This window comes from Ptiloglossa arizonensis, chromosome 6 (genome assembly GCF_051014685.1).
Source record: "Ptiloglossa arizonensis isolate GNS036 chromosome 6, iyPtiAriz1_principal, whole genome shotgun sequence".
NCBI classification, from domain to species: Eukaryota; Metazoa; Arthropoda; class Insecta; order Hymenoptera; family Colletidae; genus Ptiloglossa; species Ptiloglossa arizonensis.
This window is the reverse complement of record NC_135053.1, coordinates 26,545,780-26,573,175: the sequence shown is the minus strand read 5'-3', so window position 1 is coordinate 26,573,175 and position 27,396 is coordinate 26,545,780. Positions and strand designations below refer to the sequence as shown.

Below are 27,396 nucleotides of genomic sequence, written 5' to 3'. Positions count from 1 at the left end.
AAGAATTCTACTTAAAGTCTAGAACGGAGATCTCTAGGTTGTAACCGGTAATATTCTTTTCCCGACTCCGATGTTACATCTCGTGCTGTATAAGGATTCCACTTAAAATGAGGATCTTATAGATTCCGTCTCCGTAAAATTGCGAGTGAAATTGGTGCTCGAAATCTAGAATTCTGGCATCGTAGATTTCCACTTGAGTCTTGCGGGAGAATTCCGCTCCAAGCTCGGGGCCTTTCTAAGGCACAATCTTTTACAATTTAAAATGTCACGAAGAGAAAATTTTCGTCCAAAGAAAATTTGGCTCCGTTCACCTAGGCCTTTTTATCCAAACAGCCAAACATCTTTCTCCTAACAATAACGCGTTCGAGCCACGCTTTATTCCGACAACTTCGAGAAATCCTGCTGCGAGCTTTTTTTATATTTCGAAACATCGAAAATGTCAAAAATCCCTTTGTTCGCTGGAAATTATTTACCATTATAAAAATGGTAATTTCGATCGATCGAGCTGATTTTTATTTTCTTCGAGAGCTTCGATTGTCACACTTACCATTTGGTATATATTTAATAATTATTATCGCTACGTTATAGGAAGACGCTATCGCTAGTAGCAACAACACGACGCAGAGAAAGATCGTTACCTATTCTTCGTTGATCCGAGACGAAGAGAAAAAGGAACCGAAACGAAAGTAAATGACACCGAGTATCTAGATTTATATAGTATTTGGAAGGATTAAACGGCCCGTAACAGCCGCCAGCAATGCCGGAATCGTTTCATTGTCCACGATCGGATCCGGTGGATACGGCATAAGGGAACTACTCTCTAGTTACATATGCGCGACGCATCCGAAGTTTGGTCGAGCACTGTCATTATCGCCACGATTATGCATATTCAGATAAGCAATCAACACCATTGAGGCACCGACCAAGGGTCATAGACTGGGACAGAGCAGAGATTTAGCAGTACTCGTCGATGTCGCCTAGCGTAGTAATTTCCACGCGTAAAAATAGAATATTAGCACGTAATCGAAGCAACCCGATCGTCCTCCCGCTACTCTTTACGTGCGTACTTTTCTTTTTTCTTTCAGCTCGAGCGATCCGTAGATGAAAACAGCCGATGGTTGAGAAATAAATTACCGGTTGACTGAACTCCGTAGTGACACCGTATCGGTAAAAATAACCTCGAATTTTGTTCGAATAAATCGTAATCGAAACTGTTCCAAACGAGCCTGTTTAGAGTCGTTGGCGTTAACAGACCGATTCGCGTTCGGTCTCGCTCGTTCTCGATGCGATTTATTGCATTCACTTCTTTCCTCGAGTGGTCGATCGAAGATAAGCGGCGGTTCCAATTTTCGATCTTTGGGCGAGAAATGTATCGCGTAAATACACGTTGTCAGCGCGTGCGAAAAACTTGACCTTCGACTGGCGAGAATCAATGCGTTATTTGAAAATCAATCGCAATTTCTCGGCAAAGCGACGCGACGCGACGCGACGCGACGCGACGCGACGCCAAACAACCGACCGTTAAAAAAAATCCCGATACTGTACAATCATCGTAATTAACTCATTTTTCTTTTTTTGCGCTACGTTCGAACGTTTCAACTCCTGTGTCCGGTCGGTAGAAAAACAGTGAAAAAGCTGAAACGATCATTTAAATATTTATCAAGGTTTGTTTTAAAAAACAACGACGATAAGAATATCGGTGCATTGTTTCTTGGCATTTGGCCTATCGTCTTAGTCTTGGTCTTAGATACTTGAAATACTAGTACACTGGTACGGCGCGCTTGTTCTCTCGTGTTTCTTGGCGCATCGATCTCGATCGATACTTTTGCGAATTTCGCTCAACCGTTACGTTAAACTTCCGATCGATGTACGTACGATCGATCCCATTGTACTCGGAGCAGAAGAAAGTATCGAATGTCGCTTCCTCTTTCGTCGAACGTGCCAGGCAGGCCCTATCCGCCCCTTTTACATCGTTTCGGCATATCTTTCGGTTCGAAAGATAGAAAACGCGTGGTCGTGGGCACTTTCGATCTGTAGCAACGCGCGGCTTAACTCTCCTCGAACATTCGGCACGCACGAGCAATCGCAAAATAGATAGACAACGAATTTATTATTGTAATATCTGCATTGTTATCGAAGCATAATACCGGTTGTGGTTTGGTACAGTGCATTAATAGTCGACGATAATGGTACGATTACAGGGATTAGTCAAGCGCGCCATTAATTATGAACAATCGATCAGCATTTGCGCCTATGAAAGCAGTTCTGTCTCTGTACGTATCAGGTGCCAGCGGATCATTTTGAAATTGAACGCTAACGAACGATCGGATCGTTGACTTTTTTGCACATGGCGCAATGAAAAGATGTCTGTTCGACTGCGCGTTATTCACTTATGAGTGACATCTACGTACACATATTTTAATCGATCGCTCGGTGAGATCATTGACGCGAAACGTACCTCGTAACGAACTCTATTGCGTATACATGTATTAATCGCGAAATCATCGCGAATCGAGGAAAACTGAAGGATTTCGTACCCGAAACGATGAAATGATAACAATCTGTGGTAACTTTGAATATCTTGAATTCGACGTGTTCTACTTGTAAAATGTCCATATAATCGATCAGTTGATATACTATACTTGATAAATACGATGATCTGAAACGGATCAAGAGTAGGTACATTTTGAGGATCGCGTTGCGTTAATTTGCAAACGTAACGTTCACGGTAACCGGTAACGAACTTATCGATAACGTTGAAAAATGTCTCGGTCAACGGTCCGATGAGATCCTGTTTAAAGTGCGGATCGCTTTCCGTGGTCGTTGCCGCTTTCTTGAAAAGCTTTCAGCTTCGCGAAAGGAAAACACTATGAATCCCGAGCCGGTAGATTTCATGGTGGGTTTTTTTCCTACTATCGAGCTCCCGACTTCAAATAGAATTCTCGTGCTCGAAGCGCCGGGATCGTAAATTTTTAACGTTTGTTCGAAGACCATCGATATCAGGTCCGAAATAAACGCGATCGACCGTAAATTGGAGTTCGAGGCCCTGCGCGTCCAAAGTGCGATAGAACCTTTGCATAGATATTACGATTCAGCATTTTAAAGCCTCGGCTCGTGAAATCAATTTTACGCTACAATTGGCTTTGTTTCTTTGGCCTGGAAACAACGTAAAAGTGTTAGTTTTTAATCATTTGCCGCAAAAATGAACAATTCTTTACCGATCGGTGTTCCATCGAACGTTCCAGCTAATTTCTAAATACAATTGCCGATAGTTGAATAGCCAGCTAGGTTAAAAGGTGGCTACTAGTAAAATTGCTCGCAAGCATCGAGATTCGCGCGATTATCGAGGTAACCGATCCAATAACGAGTTCTTCGCTCACTCGATACATAATATCCCCGGTACATCCCCGTTATCCACGGTTTCGTTTCCGAGGTCTAAAAATTTCTATTAAAGGCAAAACTCTCGTTAATTAAAGACACCCCGATTCGGGAGTAACTACAGAATTTTAACCCCTACCTAAAACTTTCGATTTTCGTGAAACTGGAACAACAGAGTCGGTTCATCGCCGAGCAAAATGTAAAAAATCACGCTCAGAGCTATTTCCATTAAATATATGAAGTTTCGAAACAAAAAAAAAGTTACATGCCTATAAAGTTTAACCGAAAAACCGGCATTTCGTGCGCGCAAACCTAATACGATAGCAAGCAGAGCGTTCCAATTTACGTATTCAGCGGAATTGGACCAGAACATTGACCCTTTTTAAAGCACATTTGAAGCGCTCGGGTAGGTAATACTGCAGTCTCATCGCGTGAACGCATAATCGGCGATTTTTGTCCGCTCGCAGGAGGACGGACTCCAGAAGCATAATGTCCGAGGGATGAAGACGAGTGGCCGTACCGAGGGAACTGAGCGTGGAATATATAATGTTTTAATTTCGCGGAAAATCTGATGATGTAATTTCAGGAGTAGGGCGACGCCCAGCAATTGTTTCAGCCGGCTTTCACTCCTGCATTATTCATGAATCTTTTCTTTTTTCCGTGTCTACGAGAGGACCGCCTAACCCCCCGTCGCGCTTTCTCTCTTTCTCTCTTTCTCTCTTTCTCTCTTTCTCTCTTTCTCTCTTTCTATCCTCTTCCACCCTTTCCTTCCTTCCTTCCTTCCTTCCTTCCTTCCTCCGACTCTATCTCCTTCGCTTTGTCTCTACCACTTTTCCGCCCCCACCCTACCCCTCGTATCTCTGTTCGTCGTCTTTTCTCCTTCTCTTTCACCTATCTTCACACTTTCTTTCACTTCGGACAAAGGCTTGCGTCTCTATCGTTCTCTCTCCTTGGTTCTTTTCATCGTTTTGTCGCTCTCGTTCGTTATATAAGGTGATTCTGAAACAGCTGGCTGAACATTAGAAGCCAGTTCTAAGGCTCGATGTATCGACAATCGCTGTCAAGAGGGAAAGTACCGAGAGATTCGAATAAGAACTCTGTACAATTATTCGTTTGTAACATTTATTTCGAATACTCGTATATTCCTGTAACGTGAAATATAATTGTCCATTGACCCGATAACGTATCGAGAGCTATTTCTTTGTCTTTCGTTCGTTGTTCGACATTTTTATCTAGACAAGAATTCTCTCCATCTCTTTAAGCGCTTCGGGTACATACATATGTACATATGTACGTTGAACGTGTAGGAACGTGGCTCGATTCGAAAATCTCGTCTAGTAAAAGAACATTCGTTGTGGCTTATCGTCGAATTAAAACCGATGAGACTTTCCTTGTCCAATAAACTGAACGTTTAAACGTTAAAAATGTCTGTTGCGGCATCGGTCGGTTAGTTCGTATTTAAACCGTGCACCGCCTCTGCGTTGAAAAGCGATCGTTCAACGCGTAGAATCGCGGCTTGAAACGAACAGAACACGCTTCGAAAGTTTACCCAACTATTTCAGAATCACCCTATACATGGGTAGAAGACTGGAGGAAGTGTTCGTGGCAGGCAGGCAGGCAGGCAGGCAGGCAGGCAGGCAGGCAGCAGCGTCTGCCCCACTGTGAAACCTTCTGTCATTGCAACCTTATTTTCCTTCTTTTGCGGCCGAGAACAGCTTCAAGGCACGAGAGAAAAAACGGTTAAGAAAATCGATCGAGACTCGCTCACTCGCCGGAAAAACGATGGAGTTCCTTCCTCGAATTATGAAAAGTGGTATCTCGTTAAACTCTCCTTAGGGGCGAGGAAAAGGAACGCGAGGCGCTCTCCTTCGAACTTTTGAACCTCGCCGCTACGTGATCGCTCTGCTGAATTTGCGTATTACAAGATCGAAGGATAATAGAAATCGAACAAAGTATGCATTCTACTGAAAAAATTAAGTTGGCTCGCGATTCGATATACAATTATACGTACATTTCGGATAGAACGTCTTTAGCGTTCACCGATCGAATTGAAACGCACACGTGTATACTATACGTGTACGTATATTTTTCTTCGGACCTTGCCGAAGATTGTTTCGCAATTCTTTCGTTTGATTTACGTTTAATTTGTTTATTTAAAAATGTAGCAACAGTGGGAAAGGAATTGCCAAGTTCGTTACCGTGGAGTAATGTTCGAATGGCGGACGAACAGTTTCGAGGAACGTAATTATTTAAATAATTAAACTCAAATTCCAAGGCCAATCGCATACTATCGGTTTCCCGCTGACTAAATTGTTAGTGGAGTCGAGCACCGTCCACGATTTTTCAGCCGTCAAATGCCACTTCGACTATTTTATGGAGTCGAGGAGCAGTCGACGAATATACGCGCTCCCACACAGATCCGTACCTTTTACCACATCGACTGAACTGTCGTTCGACGGAAAGTCGATAGTATGCGGCAAGCCTACCAACTCTTTAAAAAACTCTTTCGCTCTACACTCTACGAGTCTTTGCTCTGTGCTCTCTGCTCTCTGCTCTCTGCTCTCTGCTCTCGACTCTGGTCGCAACTAACCCCTGGTCCGACCTATCGCGCCACACTTTTCAACTACGCTTACACCACTCATCTTCTCGCGCCCAAAAGTCTATGTATACAGGTACATTCTAAGGACCATGCCGCACAAGCGTTTGCATTGGTGTCTGCTATCGAGTGTTTACGACAGAGAAGGACCACATTTTCTTCGAATAAGAATAAATAACAAACGAAAACAACACATAGCGAAACTCGTCCGATCGGTCCGCGTTCCGATGCGAGTGGCACGTGCGATCTTATTTTCGTTAGAAAAATCGCATCGATGCGTTACAAATATTTTCGTAAGAACGATATACAAATTTTAGTCTTTAAATGCTAATCGACGACTTTTAACAGAGATAGCCACCGCGCCGATTCGTGTCCTATTTTACGCACCACTGGTTCCGATCGGAACTTCCCTGGTTCTAGGGAGTTGGTGGGTAGAACGATGATCGTACAATGAGAATCTATTGTGATATTTATATCGTCGAAATAAATAACATTGAGCCGTTATTGAATAAGTATTAGAAATGCGGAACATCGCGAGTCTTTTCTAAACATTATACGAACCCGTGGTGAAAAAGAAACATTCGACGTCTTTCTCGAAGAACTTACGAATTTGTACGAACATTGAAAACACAAGGAAATAATCTACATTTTCCGAATATAAGTACGGAAAGAAGATATCTTTGCAAGCTTTAAAGAAGAAAGTCGACATCCGAGCAAAGAAACATTTTTCAAAACATTCGCAAAACTATGCTTACTTCGAATTACTCGTTTGCAAATTTGAAAAAATATTTAGGCCTCGGGTAAGTAGAGTTTAACCCGAGGCTGGAAAGCCACCGGTAGTATATCATGGAGAGAGGATTTCCGGGGAGAAATTATGGCAATTAACGTAATTAGAATGGTCCGCGACTAATTTGAATTTGCAAATATATATGTACCCTGGTAAACACGTAATCGATGTAGCCTGAATGTCATCGATTCAAGAATCAAAATTAACAAATAAAAAGTGAAATGCACTATTTTTCGAGCAATTCGTTTTTCACATCATCTGCAAGTAAACCCACGTTGTAACATCTTACGAGATTTAAACGTAAAACTAAGATCGATCTAAATACTAGTAGCACTCTATACTTTCTTCTTTTTCGTGAAACTGTTATATTTCTTTCGTCAAATTACAACGACGAAACGAGTGTCTGACCGGAATTACGAAAAGGGTATTAACCTAATGCAGGCGTGCCATAATCTCGTTAACGCTCGTTGCACCCTATGCTATACTCGGAGAATACTCTGAAATTTCCAAATGTGCAATTCTATGGAGGACCGGAAGGCATGCTCACCCTTGAGCACAACATCGTGTATACGGCAAGGTCGCAATGCTGTACGTGAAATCGAAATAACCTCGGTGTGAGTAAAGAATGTATACACAAATACATGTATACATGAATATGGAAGTACTTTTAGGTGTTGAAACTCGCGACAACACCTACCGGTAGAATCGGGCTCAGCACCGAGAACTTCTCCTCGTTACTTGTATGAACGCACATTAACGCTCGTTCCTCGCACCACCATGTTTTCGCGCACTATCGGTTCAAAGACACGGTACATTTATGTACGACGGAAATAAGTAAAAAAATAAAACGATATAATTAACCACGGAAGAAGGGTTTCGAATGAAAGTTCAAACACCGAATATCAAGGACGAATTTCTGCGTAGGTATTCCATTATAGGTTCTAGGGAAACAAGGAGTTTGACAAGCACGATAGGATGATCGCGATTACATTAATGTGTAATCTCTAGCAGTACACACTAATTGCGCAAATCTACAATCCGAAAAGGTAAAAGATGTTTGTTTGGAACGAGTCTTCAATTTTCATTCCGACGCGTTTCAATCTTGACCGCTTCTAGAAAGATGCGAGGCAACAAATATGAACAGAACTGACACGAATGATATTAGTAATTCGTAAACGTGTTTCGTCATATTTTTAATCTTCTGCTGTCGTAAAATATTAAAAGGTATTATTGAGTTACGAACGAATACTTAATAGCATAAACACGAATAGTTTCGCCATATTGCCATACATTAACGAATTAGAAAGGCATGAAAGTAACATGTAAGGTACCAATCAAGGGTATTTTACCGCAGTATTTACTCTATAATAATCATGAATATTAATTTTTGGACAACTACGACACGACTACACAACTAACCGTACAATCAAAGAACGTTTTCTTATATTCATTATACTAAATTACAATTGAGAAACAACAATAGGAATATGTTAATACTTTCATATTTTTATATAAAAGAAATGTTTTATTATAATTTATTACATGAAATGAAGATAACTGAGGTTTATTTAAATTCAAACAGGTAGTATGTTGATACGATGACATTCCAAAATCCTTGAAGATCAATACCTGCAACATTAACAGATTTCTAAAATACTATTCTCCTTTAAATTAAATTATAAACTAAATGCGTCATTCTCAGTAGTAGCAAATTTAAAATCATGGCATTCATAAATTTTGGCGATTAAAAATTTCATCATAAAAACAATTAAGCACGTCCATCAAACAAATGTGATCGCTTCTAAACTTACACTTTTTTAAGAAATCCCTCTCAATAACCTAGAAACCTGAAAGAAGTTTTCTTCGTTAATAATCGCACGTCATCTCCTTTAAATAGTCTTTCGTAAGAGTTCGTTTCAGTTAGCAAATACTATGACTAATCACAGCGTTCATAGATCTTGGTGGTTAAATATCTCATCAGAAAAATCAGTAAAAGCAAACAGACAAATATGACTACAACTGTACTCACACATTCTTGTTATATTCTTCCTGAGAGTATTCATACGGACACGAGCCTGAAACAGTTTTATTTCATTAACAATCACGTATCAGTTCCTTTATATACTCTTTCGTAAAAGTTCGTTTCAGTTAGCAAATACTATGTCTAATCACAGCGTTCATAGATCTTGGTGATTAAATATCTCATCAGAAGAATCAGTAAAAAAAAAGCAGATAAATATGACTACAACTGTACTCACACATTCTTGTTATATTCTTCCTGAGAGTATTCATACGGACACGAGCCTGAAACAGTTTTATTTCATTAACAATCACGTATCAGTTCCTTTATATACTCTTTCGTAAAAGTTCGTTTCAGTTAGCAAATACTATGACTAATCACAGCGTTCATAGATCTTGGTGGTTAAATATCTCATCAGAAAAATCAGTAAAAGCAAACAGACAAATATGACTACAACTGTACTCACACATTCTTGTTATATCCTTCCTGAGAGTATTAATACGGACACGAGCCTGAAACAATTTTATTTCATTAACAATCACGTATCAGTTCCTTTATATAATCTTTTGTAAGAGTTCCTTTCAGTTAGCAAATACTATGGCTAATCACAGCGTTCATAGATCTTGGTGGTTGTAAAATTCATCATAAAAAATCATAGCATAATAAATAATAATAAATAATTATGGTAATCATTAATCTAATAGTTTGAGTTAACATCAAATACATAATGAATAGATTCTTAATAGAATAGATCTAAAGTAAACATAGTTATTAAGTTTTATTACATAATTTCATACAATTCACCTGCATTAACCCTTCGTATACGGTACCGAAGACACTTTTCACCCGCTGCCTCGGAATACGCACACACTGATCGAATCTCGCTGTGACCAACGAACCACTTGTGCAACAGCAACAGTTGTGTGTGTTCCTCTATGTGTAATTTCTCCCGGCGAAACATTTCTTTGATGAAACCTGCTACAGACTAAAAGGTTCTGAAACCGAAATTAATATGCTAGAAAACATGGACCACCAACCACGATTATAAATCTACTAGGAACTCCGGCGAGAATCACTGTGTTAATATAGCATCGAGCGTGAAGAGTATGAGTGAAAACTGTGAATAAATATGAGTGAAATATCAGTGTGGGTCAGAAGTGGCTCTGGCACAGACCTCCATACTTCAGTAGTGCGAGGGTTGAAAAAGAACTTCGCATTGGATGTTTCTTTAAATCTGTAATTAAAATAATAAATAAAAATAATCCAAACGTGTTAAAACAAGAACGCATACATCAAATAACTCACCTTTCATATGTATTTATAATGATCTATTTTTATAATGGTATTGTTGAAATAATTATACTGGACATAACTACAAAGAAGACATGTCGCATCTACTATTTTCAAATTTCTAAACTTGTTTTTCAATATATTAGAGCTAAACAAGTCTTCTTTGCAGCATATCGTGTTTATAAGCTTACATTAAAACGTATGTTTATTAATGTACACAAATTAATCAGCCTTTTTGGTTGTACGAGTTTTCTTAGCAGGTAAAGGCTTTTGGGAACGCAATACAGCACTGGCACGACGTAGAGCAACCTAGAAACATTACAATTAATGATAAAAACCTTTTGAAAAATAGTAATTATTAATTCTTCATAAATTGATTTACTTTAGTCAGGTCAACACGATATTTGTTCTTTGTAAGCAATCTTTTGAGTTTATATAAAGAACGACGAGCTCCAGCTTTCATTATACGTCGAACAGTTGCTTTTGCAGGTTTATTAACTGATTTTGCTTTTTTGTAAACAACTGTAAATCCTTTTTTGTCAGGTGTATCAACAACTCCGACACTTTTTCTATGAATTAAACCAGAGTAACGATAGCTACTAAGGTTGGTCAAATTATTTGGCTCCTGAAATTTTGTATTGCTCTTCAATATATAAATACTGTTAAATTTACTAATTCCAAATAAAGCAACACAAAATCTATAAATACTATCTGCGAAACAAGGTACATACCGTGGAGAATGGTTTATTAATATTACGTCTTTTCATAAGAAAAGCATTGTTATTGCGAATAATCATCCAATTCAAGTGGGACGACATCTTGAATAGTCTGAAACAATTATTCATTCATACATTACTTTATTCATTGAAAAGGTCTCATCTGTGCTAACGCGTATCTACAAAATTTGGCAACTACAAAACTAACCTATATATTTCATTGAGCAAAATAAAACATTTTCAAACAATATTATTAAATTCTTTTATGAATTTTGACAAAATTATTTATTTATAGTTATTACTTATAATTATACGAAATATAAAAAATGAAGAATATAATATAGAAATAAGATAAGTAGCAGAAACTAACTCACCACGTGCACCATCAACGGAAAGAAGTAAGAAAGGAACACTCAAAATGGCAGACAAATGAATTACATACATACAAGATTTAAACCACAGAAAATATATGAATGTTTTTACATATAGTAACATATAGTAACAAAATGGTGTCGTTACAATGCTAGTAACGTTTCATCCGATAAAATTTACACGATAAATTTTAATAATAATAAAACGGAAATTACTACAAAAATATTTAGATAATCCATGTATTTATTCGAGTTATAAATTCTATGATCAAGGGTTGTACAAAATTTATAATTGATTTATAGAAATTTTACAAAATCTATGTTTTGTCACAAAATTGACAATTTTTTTTCTAGCGCTATGTGCCGTTAAAAGGCAATTCATTGAACATAGAAGTCTTCTCGTCCGCATTATATTCTTTTTTTTCATCTTGTTTAACTTCGCTGGACACATTTCGAAAATCTTGTGGAATATAAATAGCGTTACAAGTTTGATAAAGAATATCATTCTCGGATAACGTTTGTAAATTCGCCCATCTTAGCGCAACATGTTTGAATGCACATTTTCTAAATATCATACAATGTATATGTCGCAACTTTTCATATTTTATTCTCATAAATCCTAATTTACTTAACACATACCTCCATGACTTTATAAACTTAGCATTTGCATTGATATGCTTTGAATCGGGACTTATGATAAAAAGTATACCACAAAATTGTAACAGATCATATGCTTTTTTACAACAAATATATCTTTGTTTAGGACATGGTAGATATTCTAAAAATAAAGAAAATACAACTACATCGTACGAATTTTCTGCTAACTGCAAAATTTGTTGCTTATTATTAGAAAATATCTTTTCTTTTCCAATTTGAACATTTAAAAAATCACAACATAAAACTTTGTCCGGTATACCATTTAAATCTATTGCAGTTACTTCAAACATATTTAAATTCTCAAAAGGATTATAACAGCTTCCTACATCTAGTAATATTATTTTTCTAATTGATTTTCGGAGAGTATCATCAAAATGTTCTGACATTAACATTTCTTCATTTCTAACATTTGAATTTATAGAAAATTCAGCTTCTACACAATTTATACTCATTTTTCTTCGAATATCATCTTCTCTTCGATTGTATTCCTGTCTTCCACCATTTAAAAAATATTCCTTGCATTGAGATATAATCCATTCCACTCTACATAGAATCACATTTTTTGAGTTTAAATTACTTTCTGTCCAATATGTAGTTGCTAATTTTTGCATAGAAGAAGCATATTTCTAAAACACAAATAAACAAGATCAAGATACAATATAAGCACAAGTTTATAAATAATTCATTTTAAATAAGAAATAAACCTGCAAAACATCTTTCCGAGTTACGTGTAGCTTCCACGCGATCTCAGGACCGTAATTCTGAGCATCTTCTCGTAACGTGGCATGTGTGGATTTTATAATATTTGCTAAATATTTATGCTCCTCTGTTGCCATTTGAAACGGCGAATCGACATTTGTTTAAGTTAGTTCAGCTTGACCACGATTCATACAAAATTGTATGGAACTGTGTTAGTTTCTATTTAGTTTCACGTAATAATCGAAAATAAATATCACGAATACATCGATGACCTTTTCTTATGGAATTACTCTAAAGCATAGTTTTACATATTTGATATCGCTTCTATTTTCGGTGTAGACCCAGCTTTAGGTGTCGCATTACAACTAATTTATACCTACCTTAACGTTTATCTTTTGACGTCTTAACCAATTCTTGTTATTAACTCTGGTTAACCCCCATGACCAAAACAATGGCGGGTTCTGCGTTAAGACGATTAATGGCAGAATACAAACGTGAGAATCAGATTTTAGTTTTGCACCTTCGCATTCCACTAAAAGCTTCGCATCAAAATTTCTTTTTCCTTGCTTTTCTCTCCGTTCGATTTCGAATGATAATGTAACAGGTACGCGTAACTTACAGAGCTAACCTTAAATCCGCCCGAAGGCATTGTTGCTGGTCCCATAAACGAGGAGAACTTCTTTGAATGGGAAGCTTTAATCACGTAAGTATTTCAATTGTAAGTCTAGCTTCCTTTCTGTCTATAAGAGTATGACTAATATTACTTTTTATTTATCCGTTTTATAATCCTATTTCGTGTTGAAGGTCTTACGTTTGTAAATGTCATTCAAACGATATACACATACTCTGTAACATATGTTCAATATAACAAGATTTCATTTCTTTTCATTCTTTGTATATATTCGATATTAATTTGCAGTGGACCAGAAGGGACTTGCTTTGAAGGTGGTGTATTTCCAGCAAAATTAATATTTCCATCAGACTATCCACTAAGTCCGCCAAAGATGCAATTTACCTGTGAGATGTTTCATCCAAATAGTAAGATTTTTTTAATTGAACATTCGAATTGTTACATTTTATTAAAATAGATTATAAAAAACTCACAATAATTTAATTTTTAATTCAGTTTATGCAGATGGAAGAGTGTGTATAAGTATATTACACGCACCTGGTGATGATCCTATGGGTTATGAAAGTAGTGCAGAAAGATGGAGTCCAGTTCAAAGTGTAGAAAAAATATTGCTAAGCGTGGTAAGTATGTTAGCAGAACCAAATGATGAAAGCGGAGCAAATGTTGATGCTGCTAAAATGTGGAGAGAGGACCGCACCGAATTTGAAAGAATTGCTCAAAAACTAGTTAGAAAAACTCTTGGTATTCCAGGTTAAATTGCAATGTTAAATGTTTAATTAAAATCAGAACTATAATTAAAATGTCGTATAATTTGATACAAAATATATATTGCATTTAAAATAATAAAATTTTATTCAAATGTAACATTATGTGATTGCAAGTACATATTTCACAAATTATATGTAATAATAGCAAATACACCGCATTAAAATAAAACATAGCTAAGGATATTAATTTCAAAAAATGTATTTTATTTTCAACATCGTAGTACAAACATGAGTAATCAAATACATATGCATTTGCATTACACATATGCATTACACTTAGAGTATCTTTTACTGAAATAAATTAATTAGAAACAAGATTTTCTTCTTGTGCTCCTGAATGTAAAACAATCTGGATTGCAATTATGAAAATTCTAAGTACTCCATTCTGAAAATTTGTCATTAAATCCTATTATTTTTAAATTACAAAAAATGAATCTAAAGTAACTTTTAGATGAATAGATATTTTTCAGATCAGATGGTGTTTAAACATTTAAAAGTCTTAATAAAATTATATTCACTGTTATAAATTACATGGAACTCGATTTCAGAAATAAAATGATATTAAACATAAAATTATTACAAGATTTTATATTAACCTAATTTTATAAAACTTGGAACTTGTAAGATTTTTCCTCTAACATCAAACAATATAGGTGTTACATTAATCAGGCTTCACTTTCTTTATAATCCCATACACCTTAACTTGTTAAAATTGTAATGAAAAACTTGTCACACCCTTGTTATGCACATTTGAAAGCTGATTTTTTGTTACCTCATGTATTTACAAAATTAAATGTTTTTATAGTAGGTTTCTTATTATCGTGCAACCTTCACTGTAATAATTATCGAACTTGGTGATAAACTATAATTAATCTAAAATAAATACATTATAAAATTATAATCGAAGGTGTAATTATTAGCCGTTATTAAAATAAAATAAATAATAAAAAGCTAACATATTTGTAGAACTTACTTATAATCAATTAAGATTATGTCTGGATCATATTTTTGAAAGAGATAAAAAATAAATGCAAGTATTCAGAAGTAAATTGATATTTATTAGTAAACAATACTGAAGTCCAACTTAAAATGCAATGTTTATGACTAGCACTTGTCAATTATATATAACAAACGATAATAAAGATCAATGTACCAATATATTATAGTCAAAGTACAACATTGTACATGTCTCAGAAATCTAAGTTTCTTATTTTTGTTCAAGTATCGCTTTTTGCCTTACTTAATTATTTTTACATAATTTAATAAAATTGATACACTAGATAACATTAGCGTCTGATATCATGCATATTTATGTAATTAACAAACATGCTAAAGAGTTTTAAAGAATTAATAAGGAAATACAGATCAATGTTATACTTTCAATACAACTGTAAACTTTGGTATACACAAATACATATTACTCTATGCCAAGTGGATCTTTTGTAAAAGATAGATTCTGATAGTCTTTTCATTAAAAATTTGATTGAATTGTACATTTTCACAACCACATTTAAAGGTTGTTCTATTTAGACCAATACTTTTAAAAATGTTTATAACCCAGATCATTATTAGTTTCTTTCCTTGAAAAAAAAAAAAAAAAAAAAATAAAAAAGGAATGAAAAATGTAGAATTTAATTACAAGCTTTTATGAATTTGTAATATTAGAACATTTCAGTGTAAGAAGTGTACATTCAATTCAATACTTTCTGCATGTTTTCACTCAGAAAGCATCATAAAAATACAAAATTATTCAATGGTACACTTCTTCATCTATAATAATATAAAAGAAACGTTTATTTTTGAAACACATTAGTTATTCAAAAATGCTTGGCACAGAATCCTTGGTTTTTGTTGTTGTTGATGTTAATTATAGTAAAATATAATTAAATAAAGCATCAATGTTTTTCAATAATGCTAATTTCTCCACAAGAATACGTATGTGCAACTTATAATTAATGTAAAATATATTTGTTATAAAATGGTACTAATTCTGCTCTATATACCTCCCTCTGCGGCTGAGGTATCATGGTGCCTTTAACCATTAATTATACGCACATGCTTCACATATGTTTAGATTCATTCTTAGACTTAGTCTTTTCAGACAATCTGGTAATAGTAATTGTATTGCAAAATCTACCACGTGAATATTGAGTATAAAATTTGTTTGTGTAGTACTGCAACGTTCACGAAAGTGCAAACAAAAGGTTCTGAGCAATATGTATATGTGGCCCTCGCTATTCCATGATTTATGAAGCTGCACAGGAAAAGCAACTTAAGGATGAAATGAATTAACAGTCTGTTAATTAATGTGTCTAATAACAGTCAGTACACATTTGTATAAAAACTTTCTTCTTCCTTGAAAAATCTATCCTTATATCAGTGCTCTGTAATATGAGCTCCATATAACATTAAAGAATACAAATTTATCAAAGTAATGTCTCTATTTCTGAAGATGAGATTATACACTTCTTCGGAAAAGGGACAGAAATAAAAATATATATCATTACAATTCATTAAATTTTATCTGAAGCTCCTTTCTACTTTTCCGTTTAGTTACTCGAAATTGTGAATTGTTTGAAAACTTTTTCATTTAACTTATATTAATTCTTAGTAGTAAGTTATAAGCTAAAATGTATACGACGATTGCAAATAAAATACAACCCGAGAATTAAAGTTTATCGGAATCTTGCCCGAATGGTAAAAATCATATATATACTTAAAATAAAACTAATTATATAAAATTAATAATAATATAACTAAATTCGATTAAGTGCATTGCACGATGTTATCTTGTTAAGTTTATCTGAGCACAAGAATAAACAGTGACTTCGATTACCTTGATTCAACTGCATAATTTAAGGAATCAAAATTCCATAATTTATAATTTTATATAGCACCAGTCGCTAATCAGTTTTAACACAGAATTGTTTACCTTTCAAGGTAAATATCATTAAATCTTATTTTAAAATTGGCTATTAAGAACGAAAAAACGTGCGATACGTTCAAGAAAATTGCACATTATAACATTAATTATACTTAAAAGATTGAAAAAAAAAATCACAAAATACACATAGTTAATATGACAAAAATTCATCACTTCTTGGTGATTCAATATTATGCTATCAAATAAAGTTATGTACAGATAAATATATCTACATTATAAAGAAATATAATGAAATGAAACTAAATTCCATCCAAAGATTATCCTTAAAAGCAATTAACCATAATAATTTGTGAGGAAATACGATTGATGCTTGAATGAATATACTTATACAGCATTATGATTCCATTAGTTCGTTGAATATTTCTTCTAAGTTAATCAGTCTGTGGCAGCTACGTCTAAACTTAAAACGTGATACAACAACTTGTTAAACTGATTAATATTGAAACATCCTACAGTTGATAGACACAATAACTGATTTTTTATACAATATGCCAGAATATACTTTAATGTAACGTTAGCCTACTGCCTTTTTCCATAATTGCTTGTACATGCATCAATGTTCAGAAATGATTCATTGACTTTGTATTCATCATCCAATGAAATGGAACATTGTATGTAAGATATAGACTGACTATATTTATAGTCTTTTAGATATATTAAAATGCATATTTTAGAATCTTATATTAATCAATGTAATACGTAATTGAATAATCTCCAGCAAATAGATGACGTTAACAAAAACTAAATGACAGAGAAAGTATTTATGATTTTAATATCTGATGTAAAATAGCGGTGTAAGATATATGGCACCCAAGAAGGAGTTACTCGATCACTGCTTTGTATCATTAGATACAAATATTATATGTTTATCGCATCATATGAAATTTGAATGTTATTTTAAAACAATAACCAGGAACTTAAGTTAAATGTAAGAATAAGTAGAATTCGTTAGAATTACTCTACGAATACTTTTGAAATAATTTTAATGTAATCAAATAAAATATAAAATCAAATAGTAATTTATCTGTGCATCTTTAATGGAAGTACGCGAACGCGAATTCTGACTGAAAATTATTTTTCAACGAATTTTACGTTTCGTTTTATATTTCTTTTCTTTTAGCACGTTTAGCAAGTAACTACATCATTTATAATTCTACATACGAGCTGCGTGGAACGGATTACCCTTCTTTTCGAAAAAATGATAAATATTATATTTAAATTTTAAATCAACATTTAAATGCATGGGAGAACCAGCTATTTTTATATTTCATTATGATACTGTTTAACAGAATCATATGAAATAAAATTTTCTAAACGCTTATATCCTAAATCATATATAACTCAACATTTAAACATTTGGCAAGTATTTTACAAACATGAAGAACGAAAGATTATGCATTTGTACCTCACGATAGGCCTTGCGGTGTGAAACAAATCTTCTCTAATTCACCAGTCGAAGAACTAACAGGAGATTCGGCTCTGTCATCTTGTTCAGCTAATTGCTCACTGTAATAATGCGGCGTACTCAGGTAATCGATGAGCCGCCGAGGCAGAGGTAGAGTTGGAATAAGATCCCTGCGTACCATCTTCAAAATAACAAATCTGCACGTGTGCTGTAAGCTCTGAACCTGTTTGAATCTCGATACTGGATGGAGAAGTTGTACACGCATCGGACCTAACACTGGTCGGCGATGAAGAAAAAACAGGTATCGTCCACTACGCGAATGTTCTACTGCGTTTTCAATGAAATCTACAATTGTATGGGACTTGAATTTTGTGCAACTTCCAAAGCTGAAATTACCTGTATCCGCAATATACAAAATGTACGTTAAAAAAAAAAAAAATAGATACATATGTATGTATGAACATTCCATTGAGAAAAGCGTAAAACTTACCCTGATCATGCTCTATTCTCACGTGACGTACACAACTGTTAAGTCTAAACGATAAGGAGAAAATATAATGGTCGTCGCTACTATCTCGCACGATGAATGACCCATCCGGTTCGTTGGATAATATCTTCTCTGCAGCTTCACCGGATATTGGGCCCCAATACCATCCATACTATGTTAAATAATTCATTAATTGCAGTTATTTTGATTCCAAATGCTTGTTAGTATTCTATAGAAATTTAAAATACATACATCTTTCACTTTCTCAATGCTAGCAGCAAAATCCATGCTGGTATCCTCTGTTGATTCTTCTTCAACTTTTGGAGTAGGTGCAGGTATTTGTTGTATAGAAGTTGGACTTTCGCATTTAGATACCATCGTTGTAAGTGCGTCCTCCGCTTGTTCCACGCCTACGTGTCCATTGCTTTTCGGCAACGGTGGTAATGCACGCTTAAAAAAAGGTAGCTTTTGCACAGAGGAATCTACCTCTGAGGTAGTGTTATTATTATTAGCATGTTGGTCAGAATCAACGCCTTCTTCCTCTTCTACAATTTCACCCTGTACAATGCTATTTCTCTTTTCTACAAAGTGGTCCGGAGAACCCAAACGCCTAAATCTAAAGATATTACAAAGCGTTTGCTTCAGATTCAGCGAGAAATTTCGTTGACTTTTCTTGATCTTCTCCCTTTCAGAATCAACCTTCTCCTTGTGTGGTTCTTCTTTTACTTTTTTGTGTTTAATACTAACAAACGTATTCTTTTTATGTTTCTTAACGTTACCATTATTATTATTGTTATTATTATTATTATTATTGTTATTGTGAATCAGTCCATTGCTATTTTTGTTTGAAATTGGAATATCCGTCGACGAGTCTGTATGCGGGTTACTATACCTATTGTTATTATTTACACTAATACCTTTCGGCATTGCAAGGTGTATAGGTGTGTGACTTATTGGAGCCTTATTATCGCGTTTAAGTTTATTTTCACTAGAATCACTGGAGCTTGAGTATAATGTTTGCAAATATTGACGCACTTCGTGTAATGTCATATGAATTGGTTCCCCAATATTATGCATGTGACCATTCGACGTTCGAGTTCCATGTCGGCCCGATGTCCCTGGAACACTGTGACGTTTTCCATTCCCGCTATCATTGCAGCATACATCAGATAGCAGTCTCTGAGATTTAATAACATGAGTAATAGCACGAGGTTTTCCGCAGTAATGCCTTGCTTGTTGAATGTGGGCTTCTAATTCACTCTGAGAACTGGCAGATACATTTCGTCTTCTCTTACGATGATGTCTATGACGTTTTGGCCTTTGCGGTATTCTAAGATCATGCAAAGGTCTAACAACATCTATTGGTACAGTATAGATGTCAGAGTCAAAGGGCACATTGTACATATCGCTAATCTCGCTGGTTGTTAAAACGTCGTGCGACATAGCAGAAGTTATGAAACTGCTGTCATCTGCTTTATGACTCAGTCCTGAGGTATTTATTGAATTATGAGAACTGGACAAGCGGGAAGACGCTAAAGAACATCGTGAATTCGGACGATTCAAAGTGTTGTATGGAGTAATCAGTGTGGTAGCGCCTTGACACGATGAAGGAGTCAACAGGTCTGTTGCCCAAAATCGTTTCGGATTGTGCATGTTACGAGTTAACACTGGTACACGGTTCGTTGCAGGTGCTATTCTTCCTTCTGGCCATGATATCCTACAAGATATTATTAATGCTTCTTCAATTGTTGACTGTACTAAATTTTCAGCATAATCGTCTATTAATTGTGGAACTTTCTGTCTCATTAATCGTGCATAGCTAAGAATCGGTGCAGATGAAGATTCTGAGTTAGGAGGAGAAGGACTATCTTGAAACTCTGGTGGAGGTTTAATAGCTACGTCAACCACTTCAACTTCTAGTTTTCCATCGGCATCAGCCCAACCTGGTCCTTTTTTTAATGTATTAAAATTTTCACCACACATACCATCCGAATAATCAAAAGAATCTTGTGATAAAGATTTACTCTCTATATCGCTTTCTTGCATCTAAAAATAAATAAAGTATTCATCCAGCTCAAGATACTTGATATATTCTTAATACCTTATCCAAATATTAATAATGCATCATGAGAAATTATACCTCGATTGCAAGATGCGCTCTTACAGAATCACTAGAAATGGACCCTCCAATTCCACTGCTACCAAGATCACTGAGAGGTCCAGTAGCGCTTAGCGAACATGACGGTGGAGAGTCCATCTCAATGCTTGTGATTTATTTGTTTGCTAAAATATTTATAGTAACCAAAATTTTTGGAAGTTCCACATCGTTACCTACAATATCATAATAAAATTTCACATTAGACATTTGATTTTTAATTGATCTTCGATTATTATATAATCGATCTTCAATTTTAAAAAGTATTTGTAACTTCAGTTCTTGGATTGGTCAAAGATGCTTACCTGAAAATAACAATTACGAGCTACACGCAAATGTCTCATGATCTTCATGTTTACATACATGCTTGTACTTTTAGCATGGTCCATTGTGAATAAGAAACTGGAAATACATTTAAAGAACATTTATGTCGACAAAATCTTAAAAGATTAGATCTGTGTAATAAAATATTCTAAACTTAAAGAAATTTCTAAAATTTAAAAATAACTATTTTGACCAATTCACAAATCATCGTCTAAAGATATGACACTACTTAAATCGAAATGAAAAAAGTCTTTCTTTGAAACGTATACACTACGTTTTACGAATTTCAAATATTTAACCTCCGATTGCGAACCGTGTAATGTTACTTTTGCAAAGCAAAAATCATACGAGTACACGCAAGATATGAAAGAACGGAAGAAAAAGATATTTCTACGGGAAGTATTTGGCACTGTCAAAAGATATATGACATGCTAAAATAATGCCTTGAAATCGCTTCACGAGTGAATTTAAACCCACGTTGGCACAGTTCAAACGAAAATCGAGATATTCCTATATATGATTCATCTTTTAACAGTCTATCATGAAAAATTTTCGGAATATCTTGATTCAAAGTACACACCGTACAGCGAACACTTTAACATCCCGGCAAGGTTGATATTTGCGTCGTAGATAGTAGTGAACTACGTTTGACGTTTCGAAAGTGAAAAATTGAATTTACGTACTTATGCTAGGTTACTTGTAGCTCGATTGCATTTACGAAATTCTCTTCAATGGAGCGGTGTGTGAAAAAACCGTTCATCGTTGTCACATAACGTCCGCTCAACAGACAAATCGATATTTAAAAGACAGAACGCGAATCCTTCATGTTACAGTTTACTCCATGTCAGTTCCGTTCCCACATTCCGTCTGTCATGCTGAGGAAGAGTTCCATTCGAGTACTTTCCGGGATCGACGATGTATTTCACAAAAGGAGAAACTGCAGCCACCAATGTGGTTACACAATTCGAAACGATGTTACACGCGCTCTTAGTCCGTTCGATCTTGAATGATCAAAACTCGTAACTAAAATGTTATAATTTCGTAATGTAAAATAAAAATGTTTTATGTAAATTGGTAAACGAAATTATTTTTGGAATTATCGAATTTTTGTAATTAATGAAAACTTGTAAATAATTCTGTTTTGAATTATCAGTTTTAAAGATTAATGTTCACATTCGTACCCGTTAATGAAAACCTACCGAGTCTTTACACAACTTAGTATAAAGAATGTATGTACTTAAATGTTATAAATAATTGTATTAAGAATGTATTGGTATAAATTCTATATTCTTTTTATTTTATTTAAACAATTATCAAATTTCAAACATTATTTTAATTTTAATAAATTCATATATGAGCCTGAAGCTCTTTATATATCAATAAAAATACATATAAATTATAAAAAGCATATTAACTACATTAGTAATTGTCGCTCACAAACTTACATAAATACAATTTGGGTGCCAATTATTCGTGCAAGTTATTTAGTATTTTATAAATATTGGATTTAATTACATTTACATTTCTCGCACAGAAATCGACCTTGTCATTGAGGCTATTGGCAAGGTGAACTATTATGTTCAACGGATCAGTGTGAAAGAATCTAGAAGAGTTTGGTGCGATCTGAAAAGAGAAGATCTCTCTGAAAAGAGAAGGAGATCTTACAGAACACAGTGGAACATTAAATTTGATAAGCTTAATGGCGATTAGATTGTTCATTTAACGATTTACAATTTTATATAGAAAACATGGGTCGCTTATCACTCCCTTGCCCTCGAGAATAAGCATGATGAAATACTGCAAGGGTTGTGCGTAGTCATGATCACTCCTAGCCATAGGTCGACCCGCCTTGTACGAAACAAAACGAAGTAGCCTATGTTTAATGGAGGAAAGACAATTTCCTTGTTTTTTCATTTTCTTTACGCTCTTAAACTTAATTTTAATCCTTCCATAAATGCATCCATATTTATACAAGACGGCAATCATAATACATCAAATACAAATCTAATACATTACGTTTTTTCATCTACAATGTGTCGATGTTGTGACAAGTAAATAATATTTTATTTCGATGATTATTTAAATAAGACTTTTATTCAGTAGATAAACCTCTATTTGCTACGTTTCATCACTGATCATTTTTGATCACGTGCCATGCAGGTCTTGAAGAAAGTCCCTAAACAAAGATTTACTAAACGCGGGTAAACGTGTATCCATCGCAGTGTTGGGATTTTGGATACTGCCGCCGATATTTTTGGGATAGTGCCGGGTACAGAGTGACATCCCAGCGTTCGGATCACGTGACCAGTAGAAACTACTAGTAGTGGGTAGGGCCTTAGCAACGGCGCTCGGCGTCCGTTTAACGCCGCATAACACCATTTTTCATAGAGAATTCGAATAAAAAAGTAAATATGTGTGAGCTTTTGTATTTTGGAGCAAGTAAACAGTAATCATTGAGGACATTTATTTTTTATTATTATTATTTTTGTATTGTTATTGTTTTTGAATTCTCAATTATAGTATGAGCGAGGGATCAAGTAAAAAATTTTCACACGAATACAATTTAAAATAGCATTTTTTGACAAATAGATTTATATATTTTATTAGGTTATGTTGAATATTTTCGTTGGACTCGTTACTTCAATTAGAAAGAACAATTATGATCTAATTGTAATAAATTCTCAAATTAATAGGCAGCCCCTGTCAAGTGGCACAAATTCCCTTGTACCTAAAAATTGCGTTACCGTCAGTTATCACATGATGTATGCTTAATATCTATAAAGCCAAATGCAATGAGGGCAAAAAGTATTTTGTTGCAAGGAAAGATAGATTGGATAAAAATATATTTTTCAAACATTGTAAATTTATTTTATCCTGTCCATTTTGGTTAATTTTTAATAAGCCACTAGAATGTAATATTTTTCCAAATGTATGAAAACGTAGTCTAATAAGCAGCTTGGTTTTATAAAACGGTTCGGCTTTGATTTTAACAACGTCTTCGGTATTAGATTACTATATTGCACTCTCTAGACCACGATTTGAATATGCTTCTGTTATTTGTTCACCCGAACAAACTGTGTTCAAACAATTAATTAAGAGAGTGCAACATAGATTCTTCAGATTTGCATTCTATAAACATAATATACCTATAAATGTCGCTTATCACGACTATAGTTAAGTTACGAGCATGCTGAACCTGAAATCTCTTGAATCTCGTAGCACTACAGCCGACATATCTTTTCTGTTCCAAATCATTAACTATCAAATTACCTGTGAGCAGCTTCTAACTAGTGTAAATTTTGACGCTGCCTCAAGATCTTTCAGATTTACTTGCACTTTTATCCCAATAAGCTACACTTCTCGTTTCCTCATTTCTGATCCTATTACTCGCATTTGTTATAAATTAATATCACGTGTATCTCAATTCATTTTTATCTTTCTTATACCCCCTTACCATATTTTTAACGCGTCAAAGGAGATATGGTTATGTTATGTGTACGATACGTTTATGTCGGTTGCTAAGGAACTCCAATCATCTGGAAACTCGAACTAACCCGAAGTAACCCGAATGCCGATGATGTCACGTTCTATTCGGCAGTATTCCAACACTGACTGTCGTTTTATCGATGGGTGAAAACGTTTTTTCCACAAACAATATGAATATTAATATATTATTTATATATGCGCGTTTTCTGCAATTGTGATTGCGCAAGTGTGAAACAATCTTGACAATGGTTGGGGTGTACGTGAATAATTATACACGTAGCGTCGATAGTCACGTATGCGTTGACATTAGTAAATGTGACATTTCTCACACAAACGTAAAGAAAGTATTTTCGAAGAAGGAACTACAAAATCTGTATTAAATATATTACCTTTATGTAATTATGATTTTACAATTATAACATATATTAGTTACATAAGTGATTAAAAAAACGTAAAATTAATTAAAAATGTTGCCTTTTTTGTATATTGTTTTAAAGTAATTACCGTGCGTCTCAGAATTTGTGTACGTTAATAATATAGAAATCTTATTACATGAAAAATGAATAATTTGTTAATAAAAATAGATTGTTTATTAATTAGATTGAATAAAAATAATTAAACGATATTGTAAAATGAAATTGTAGGTATTGTAGCTAGGAAATTAACAGTCGATAATTATGTTGCTCCAACAATTGGCAGATGTATTAAGCCTTATAACAATAGGTATGTGTTTTATATTAAAAATTCCACAAATTCTATATTTATTTTCTGCCAAATCAGCAAATCAAATTTCAATAGTGAGTCTTTTATTAGAATTAACAAGGTATGTTCAATTGATATCGTTTATACGTTTTTAACGTCTAATAAATGGTTACTCGCAAATAAATTTTAGTAATAATTTATGCTTGTTACAGCTACACTGTGGTAACCACTTACAACTATACAAATGGTTACTCATTAATATCGTATTTGGAGTATCCTATTATTCTGTTGCAAGAATATATTCTAATCTTTCTAGTATTGAAATACTTAAAAAAAATCAATACATTCTCAATTTTAATGGCAATATTTTATTTTGCCACAAGTACTTGCTTTGCACTGCAAATAATTCCAAAAAGCGTTCTTGCTCTTTTAATGGTTAGTTAATTAATGCAATAAAAATGGTCGAACGATTATTTTGATGTATATGTAAAAATAATGTTTGTATCCTTTTTTACGATTTATAGCCGACTTGTACACCAATTACCGTATCGAGCAAGGTCATACAATTACTAGCAATCTTGGGAGCTAAAAACGCAGATACAGTGTCACCAATTACTTGGTTCATTTCTACTTTCACGAATCTAAGTAAGTCGTTGATACTAAAAAAGCATTTGTTTCATAAAATTTAACAAATTTTCATTTTCATTTGTAGCAAGGATATTTACGATATGGATGGATTCGGCGGACATTCTGCTATTAGGAAATTTTACTATATCGGTAATTTTAAGCTCCAGTATCATGTTCTCCGCTATTTATTATAGACGACATCGAGTGAAGCAGAATTAAGAACTTGGGAAGAGTTTTAGATTATGAAAATAATGTAGTTGTAGTCACGCATTGTTGAATTTCTCGCTTTTAATTCTTGTTAACGAAAAAAAAGAAAAAAACGCAATTGTGCCATAAAATATACTTAATATATCTTAATACTTGCTGGAATATACGTTTGTATTAAAAACGTCGTTTTAGAAGCAATAAGAAATTGCGCATAAGCGACGTTACGGTTGAGTAATAAAAATTTCATTAGGGATGAAATACAAGTTGCGATTGTATCATCAACAATTACCCTTTTCGTGCATCGCTTTTCTTCTTACGAATATTAAATATCGCGAAAAAATTGTTACGGAGTCGGTGTAAATAGTTTTTGAACAAGGATCCTTAATCGTAACAAATGATAAGCCTGAAGATAAACCGTTACAATTACGCGGTTTTGGTTAATCCGCAGTTTAAACATTTACCGTACAAAGTAAGAACATTAGGCAGATGATGATCTTAATTTGAATTCGTCATTTCGTTGAAGAAAGAAAAAGCGTCAGTGAAACGCTATGAGCGTTGACCAAAGAGATTAAAGATAGAACAAAGATAGTCGATCGGACAGTATGGTAAAGATAACGTTCGGTGACCTTGAGCGACCAATATCTTTTGCTCCGAAACATAGTCGGTTATTCAATTAATTTTAACAACTGCTATTTAGTTCTATTAAAACTGTCCCTATTAATTCGCTGTACTACTTCCGTTTACGATACGATATAAAAAAGAACGACGAAAGAAAATGCTGAAAGTGCATTCGTAGTACACATTTATCGAAGATTCACACTTACCGCGACAAGAAAAACATTGATCGATCACCGATGACTGAAAATGTTAATATATATATATATATATATATATATATATATATATATATATATATATATATATATATATATATGTATATATACGTACGTATACGATGATAAAATATTCCTTTAATTTTTATGCCAATTTTATCATTTTTTGTTCTATTTATTTTTACTGCTCCGCAGCGGGAAGAAGACGGATAGGAAAGACAATAGATTCGTCGGTTCTGTTGGGCAGAAAGCACGCGCACATGGGTAGGGGTACGGAATGGCATATGTTTTCGAAGTGTGTGCCACACATTGTG

The 27,396-nt window shown here is 34.4% G+C and overlaps 5 protein-coding genes and 1 long non-coding RNA gene across 8 annotated transcripts; 2 read left to right on the top strand and 4 right to left on the bottom strand.

The window, feature by feature from the left end:
- Positions 1-8,253: 8,253 nt before the first annotated feature.
- On the bottom strand, positions 8,254-10,261 carry LOC143148345 (uncharacterized). 2 transcript variants are annotated; one of them, XR_012992466.1, is made up of 7 exons: positions 10,087-10,261; positions 9,956-10,015; positions 9,586-9,776; positions 9,248-9,293; positions 9,020-9,065; positions 8,573-8,608; positions 8,254-8,390 (listed from the first exon to the last, which is right to left on the bottom strand). It is a non-coding gene; the product is annotated as an uncharacterized LOC143148345 (long non-coding RNA). The 2 variants fall into 2 exon arrangements; XR_012992465.1 differs by having other exon boundaries at positions 9,956-10,219.
- On the bottom strand, positions 10,259-11,217 carry Rpl28 (ribosomal protein L28). The gene is made up of 4 exons (XM_076313483.1): positions 11,162-11,217; positions 10,803-10,899; positions 10,454-10,696; positions 10,259-10,380 (listed from the first exon to the last, which is right to left on the bottom strand). Exons 2-4 carry the CDS (start codon positions 10,887-10,889, stop codon positions 10,294-10,296), a joined length of 417 nt encoding a protein of 138 aa, XP_076169598.1. The 5' UTR covers positions 10,890-10,899; positions 11,162-11,217; the 3' UTR covers positions 10,259-10,293.
- A 173-nt stretch (positions 11,218-11,390) lies between these two features.
- On the bottom strand, positions 11,391-13,001 carry Samtor (S-adenosylmethionine sensor upstream of TORC1). 2 transcript variants are annotated; one of them, XM_076313854.1, is made up of 3 exons: positions 12,895-13,001; positions 12,520-12,733; positions 11,391-12,441 (listed from the first exon to the last, which is right to left on the bottom strand). In XM_076313854.1, the coding sequence occupies exons 2-3, from the start codon at positions 12,649-12,651 to the stop codon at positions 11,515-11,517; spliced, it is 1,059 nt and encodes a 352-aa protein (XP_076169969.1). In that variant the 5' UTR covers positions 12,652-12,733; positions 12,895-13,001; the 3' UTR covers positions 11,391-11,514. The 2 variants fall into 2 exon arrangements, with proteins under 2 accessions (XP_076169969.1, XP_076169971.1); XM_076313856.1 differs by lacking the exon at positions 12,895-13,001 and having other exon boundaries at positions 11,391-11,722; positions 11,798-12,441; positions 12,520-12,653.
- Positions 12,698-14,009, top strand: Ubc7 (ubiquitin conjugating enzyme 7). Its single transcript, XM_076313857.1, has 4 exons — positions 12,698-13,008; positions 13,136-13,217; positions 13,434-13,552; positions 13,641-14,009. Exons 1-4 carry the CDS (start codon positions 12,954-12,956, stop codon positions 13,898-13,900), a joined length of 516 nt encoding a protein of 171 aa, XP_076169972.1. The 5' UTR covers positions 12,698-12,953; the 3' UTR covers positions 13,901-14,009.
- LOC143148016 (uncharacterized) lies at positions 13,226-22,093 on the bottom strand. Its single transcript, XM_076313853.1, has 7 exons — positions 21,911-22,093; positions 21,209-21,305; positions 20,889-21,079; positions 19,001-20,794; positions 18,752-18,920; positions 18,262-18,657; positions 13,226-13,360 (listed from the first exon to the last, which is right to left on the bottom strand). The coding sequence occupies exons 3-6, from the start codon at positions 21,003-21,005 to the stop codon at positions 18,263-18,265; spliced, it is 2,475 nt and encodes an 824-aa protein (XP_076169968.1). The 5' UTR covers positions 21,006-21,079; positions 21,209-21,305; positions 21,911-22,093; the 3' UTR covers positions 13,226-13,360; position 18,262.
- Positions 22,094-24,844: 2,751 nt separating this feature from the next.
- On the top strand, positions 24,845-26,512 carry LOC143148030 (solute carrier family 66 member 3). The gene is made up of 5 exons (XM_076313873.1): positions 24,845-25,108; positions 25,358-25,536; positions 25,628-25,850; positions 25,940-26,060; positions 26,128-26,512. Exons 2-5 carry the CDS (start codon positions 25,391-25,393, stop codon positions 26,259-26,261), a joined length of 624 nt encoding a protein of 207 aa, XP_076169988.1. The 5' UTR covers positions 24,845-25,108; positions 25,358-25,390; the 3' UTR covers positions 26,262-26,512.
- Positions 26,513-27,396: the final 884 nt, after the last annotated feature.

What these genes read in the sequence shown, in the direction of transcription:
- Rpl28 (XM_076313483.1), bottom strand. Translation starts at nt 10,889, where the DNA reads ATGTCGTCCCACTTGAATTGGATGATTATTCGCAATAACAATGCTTTT. An exon ending in TTAATAAACCATTCTCCACG is followed by an intron (nt 10,697 to 10,802) that starts GTATGTACCTTG and finishes ACAAAATTTCAG; the next exon opens with GAGCCAAATAATTTGACCAA. An exon ending in ATCGTGTTGACCTGACTAAA is followed by an intron (nt 10,381 to 10,453) that starts GTAAATCAATTT and finishes TAATGTTTCTAG; the next exon opens with GTTGCTCTACGTCGTGCCAG.
- Samtor (XM_076313854.1), bottom strand. Translation starts at nt 12,651, where the DNA reads ATGGCAACAGAGGAGCATAAATATTTAGCAAATATTATAAAATCCACA. An exon ending in CTCGGAAAGATGTTTTGCAG is followed by an intron (nt 12,442 to 12,519) that starts GTTTATTTCTTA and finishes TTTGTGTTTTAG; the next exon opens with AAATATGCTTCTTCTATGCA.
- Ubc7 (XM_076313857.1), top strand. Translation starts at nt 12,954, where the DNA reads ATGACCAAAACAATGGCGGGTTCTGCGTTAAGACGATTAATGGCAGAA. An exon ending in ATTAATGGCAGAATACAAAC is followed by an intron (nt 13,009 to 13,135) that starts GTGAGAATCAGA and finishes CGTAACTTACAG; the next exon opens with AGCTAACCTTAAATCCGCCC. An exon ending in GAATGGGAAGCTTTAATCAC is followed by an intron (nt 13,218 to 13,433) that starts GTAAGTATTTCA and finishes ATTAATTTGCAG; the next exon opens with TGGACCAGAAGGGACTTGCT.
- LOC143148016 (XM_076313853.1), bottom strand. Translation starts at nt 21,005, where the DNA reads ATGGACTCTCCACCGTCATGTTCGCTAAGCGCTACTGGACCTCTCAGT. An exon ending in GAGCGCATCTTGCAATCGAG is followed by an intron (nt 20,795 to 20,888) that starts GTATAATTTCTC and finishes ATTTATTTTTAG; the next exon opens with ATGCAAGAAAGCGATATAGA. An exon ending in GAGAATAGAGCATGATCAGG is followed by an intron (nt 18,658 to 18,751) that starts GTAAGTTTTACG and finishes TTGCGGATACAG; the next exon opens with GTAATTTCAGCTTTGGAAGT.
- LOC143148030 (XM_076313873.1), top strand. Translation starts at nt 25,391, where the DNA reads ATGTTGCTCCAACAATTGGCAGATGTATTAAGCCTTATAACAATAGGT. An exon ending in CTTTTATTAGAATTAACAAG is followed by an intron (nt 25,537 to 25,627) that starts GTATGTTCAATT and finishes TGCTTGTTACAG; the next exon opens with CTACACTGTGGTAACCACTT. An exon ending in GCGTTCTTGCTCTTTTAATG is followed by an intron (nt 25,851 to 25,939) that starts GTTAGTTAATTA and finishes TACGATTTATAG; the next exon opens with CCGACTTGTACACCAATTAC.